Raw genomic sequence first — 1,339 nt, forward strand, 5'->3', positions numbered from 1 at the left:
CCAACTACAATATGAATTAGAGTCTAGTGTTTAGTGTTTAGGGTTTAGGGTTTAGGGTTTAGGGTTTAGGGTTTAGGGTTTAGGGTTTAGGGTTTGTGTGTTATGTATAGATTCATCTTTAATACATTTTTCTTCATACAAAGATTCACCCCCAACGATAGAGGGTTTAGTGTTTAGGGTTTATATTCATCTCTAATACACATTTATCCTTATAAACATGCTCGAGGGTTTAGGGTTTAGGGTTTAGGGTTTAGGGTTTAGGGTTTGTGTGTTATGTATAGATTCATCTTTAATACATTTTTCTTCATACAAAGATTCACCCCCAACGATAGAGGGTTTAGGGTTTAGGGTTTAGGGTTTCTCCCCATCTCTAATACACCTTTATCCTTATAAAGATGCTCGAGGGTTTAGGGTTTAGGGTTTAGGGTTTAGGGTTTAGGGTTTGTGGTTTATGTATAGATTCATCTTTAATACATTTTTCTTCATACAAAGATTCAGCCCCAACGATAGAGGGTTTAGGGTTTAGGGTTTAGGGTTTCTCTCCATCTCTAATACACCTTTATCCTTATAAAGATGCTCGAGGGTTTAGGGTTTAGGGTTTAGGGTTTAGGGTTTGTGGTTTATGTATAGATTCATCTTTAATACATTTTTCTTCATACAAAGATTCAGCCCCAACAAAGCCCCGAGAGGACCTGCATGCATGGGCTCAGAAGGTTGCTGCTGAGCTGCAGCCGGTGCAGCAGCTGCTGCAGCAGCTGCAGCAGCAAGACACAGAGCTGCGGCAGCAGCTCGAGCAGCAGCAGAACCCAGACCCAGACCAGCAGCAGCAGCAGCAGCAGCAGCAGCAGCAGCAGCAGCAGCAGCAGCAGCAGATAGGGTTTGCTGAAGCTATACTAAGAAGTGCTGCGCTCGCTGCTGAATTTCAAAAACTCAGAATCGATAGACAAATCATCAGTGATGACCCAGAGCTAGAAGCTGAGGCGGACCAGTAAACCCTAAACCCTAAACCCTAAACCCTAAACCCTAATTTTAATATTAAACCCTAAACCCTAGTAGTAAATCCTGGGGGTAAACAAACCCTAGATGTAAACCCTAAATAATAAACTAAGAATAGATAGACAAATCATACAAGATGACCCAGAGCTAGAAGCTGAGGCGGACCAGTAAACCCTAAACCCTAAACCCTAAACCCTAGTTTTTATATTAAACCCTAAACCCTAGTAGTAAATCCTGGGGGTAAACAAACCCTAGATGTAAACCCTAATTAAAAAACTAAGAATAGATAGACAAATCATACAAGATGACCCAGAGCTAGAAGCTGAGGCGGACCAGTAAACCC

At 41.7% G+C, this 1,339-nt stretch overlaps 1 protein-coding gene across 1 annotated transcript; it reads left to right on the forward strand.

Moving 5' to 3' along the window:
• Window positions 1-395: 395 nt before the first annotated feature.
• EMH_0094320 (uncharacterized protein) lies at window positions 396-992 on the forward strand (the record flags this gene model as incomplete). The annotated part of the gene is made up of 2 exons (XM_013502080.1): window positions 396-405; window positions 631-992. The coding sequence occupies 2 exons, from the start codon at window positions 396-398 to the stop codon at window positions 990-992; spliced, it is 372 nt and encodes a 123-aa protein (XP_013357534.1).
• Between the last annotated feature and the right edge of the window lie 347 nt (window positions 993-1,339).

This window comes from Eimeria mitis, genomic scaffold (genome assembly GCF_000499745.2).
Source record: "Eimeria mitis Houghton genomic scaffold, Emh_scaff8243, whole genome shotgun sequence".
NCBI classification, from domain to species: domain Eukaryota; phylum Apicomplexa; class Conoidasida; order Eucoccidiorida; family Eimeriidae; genus Eimeria; species Eimeria mitis.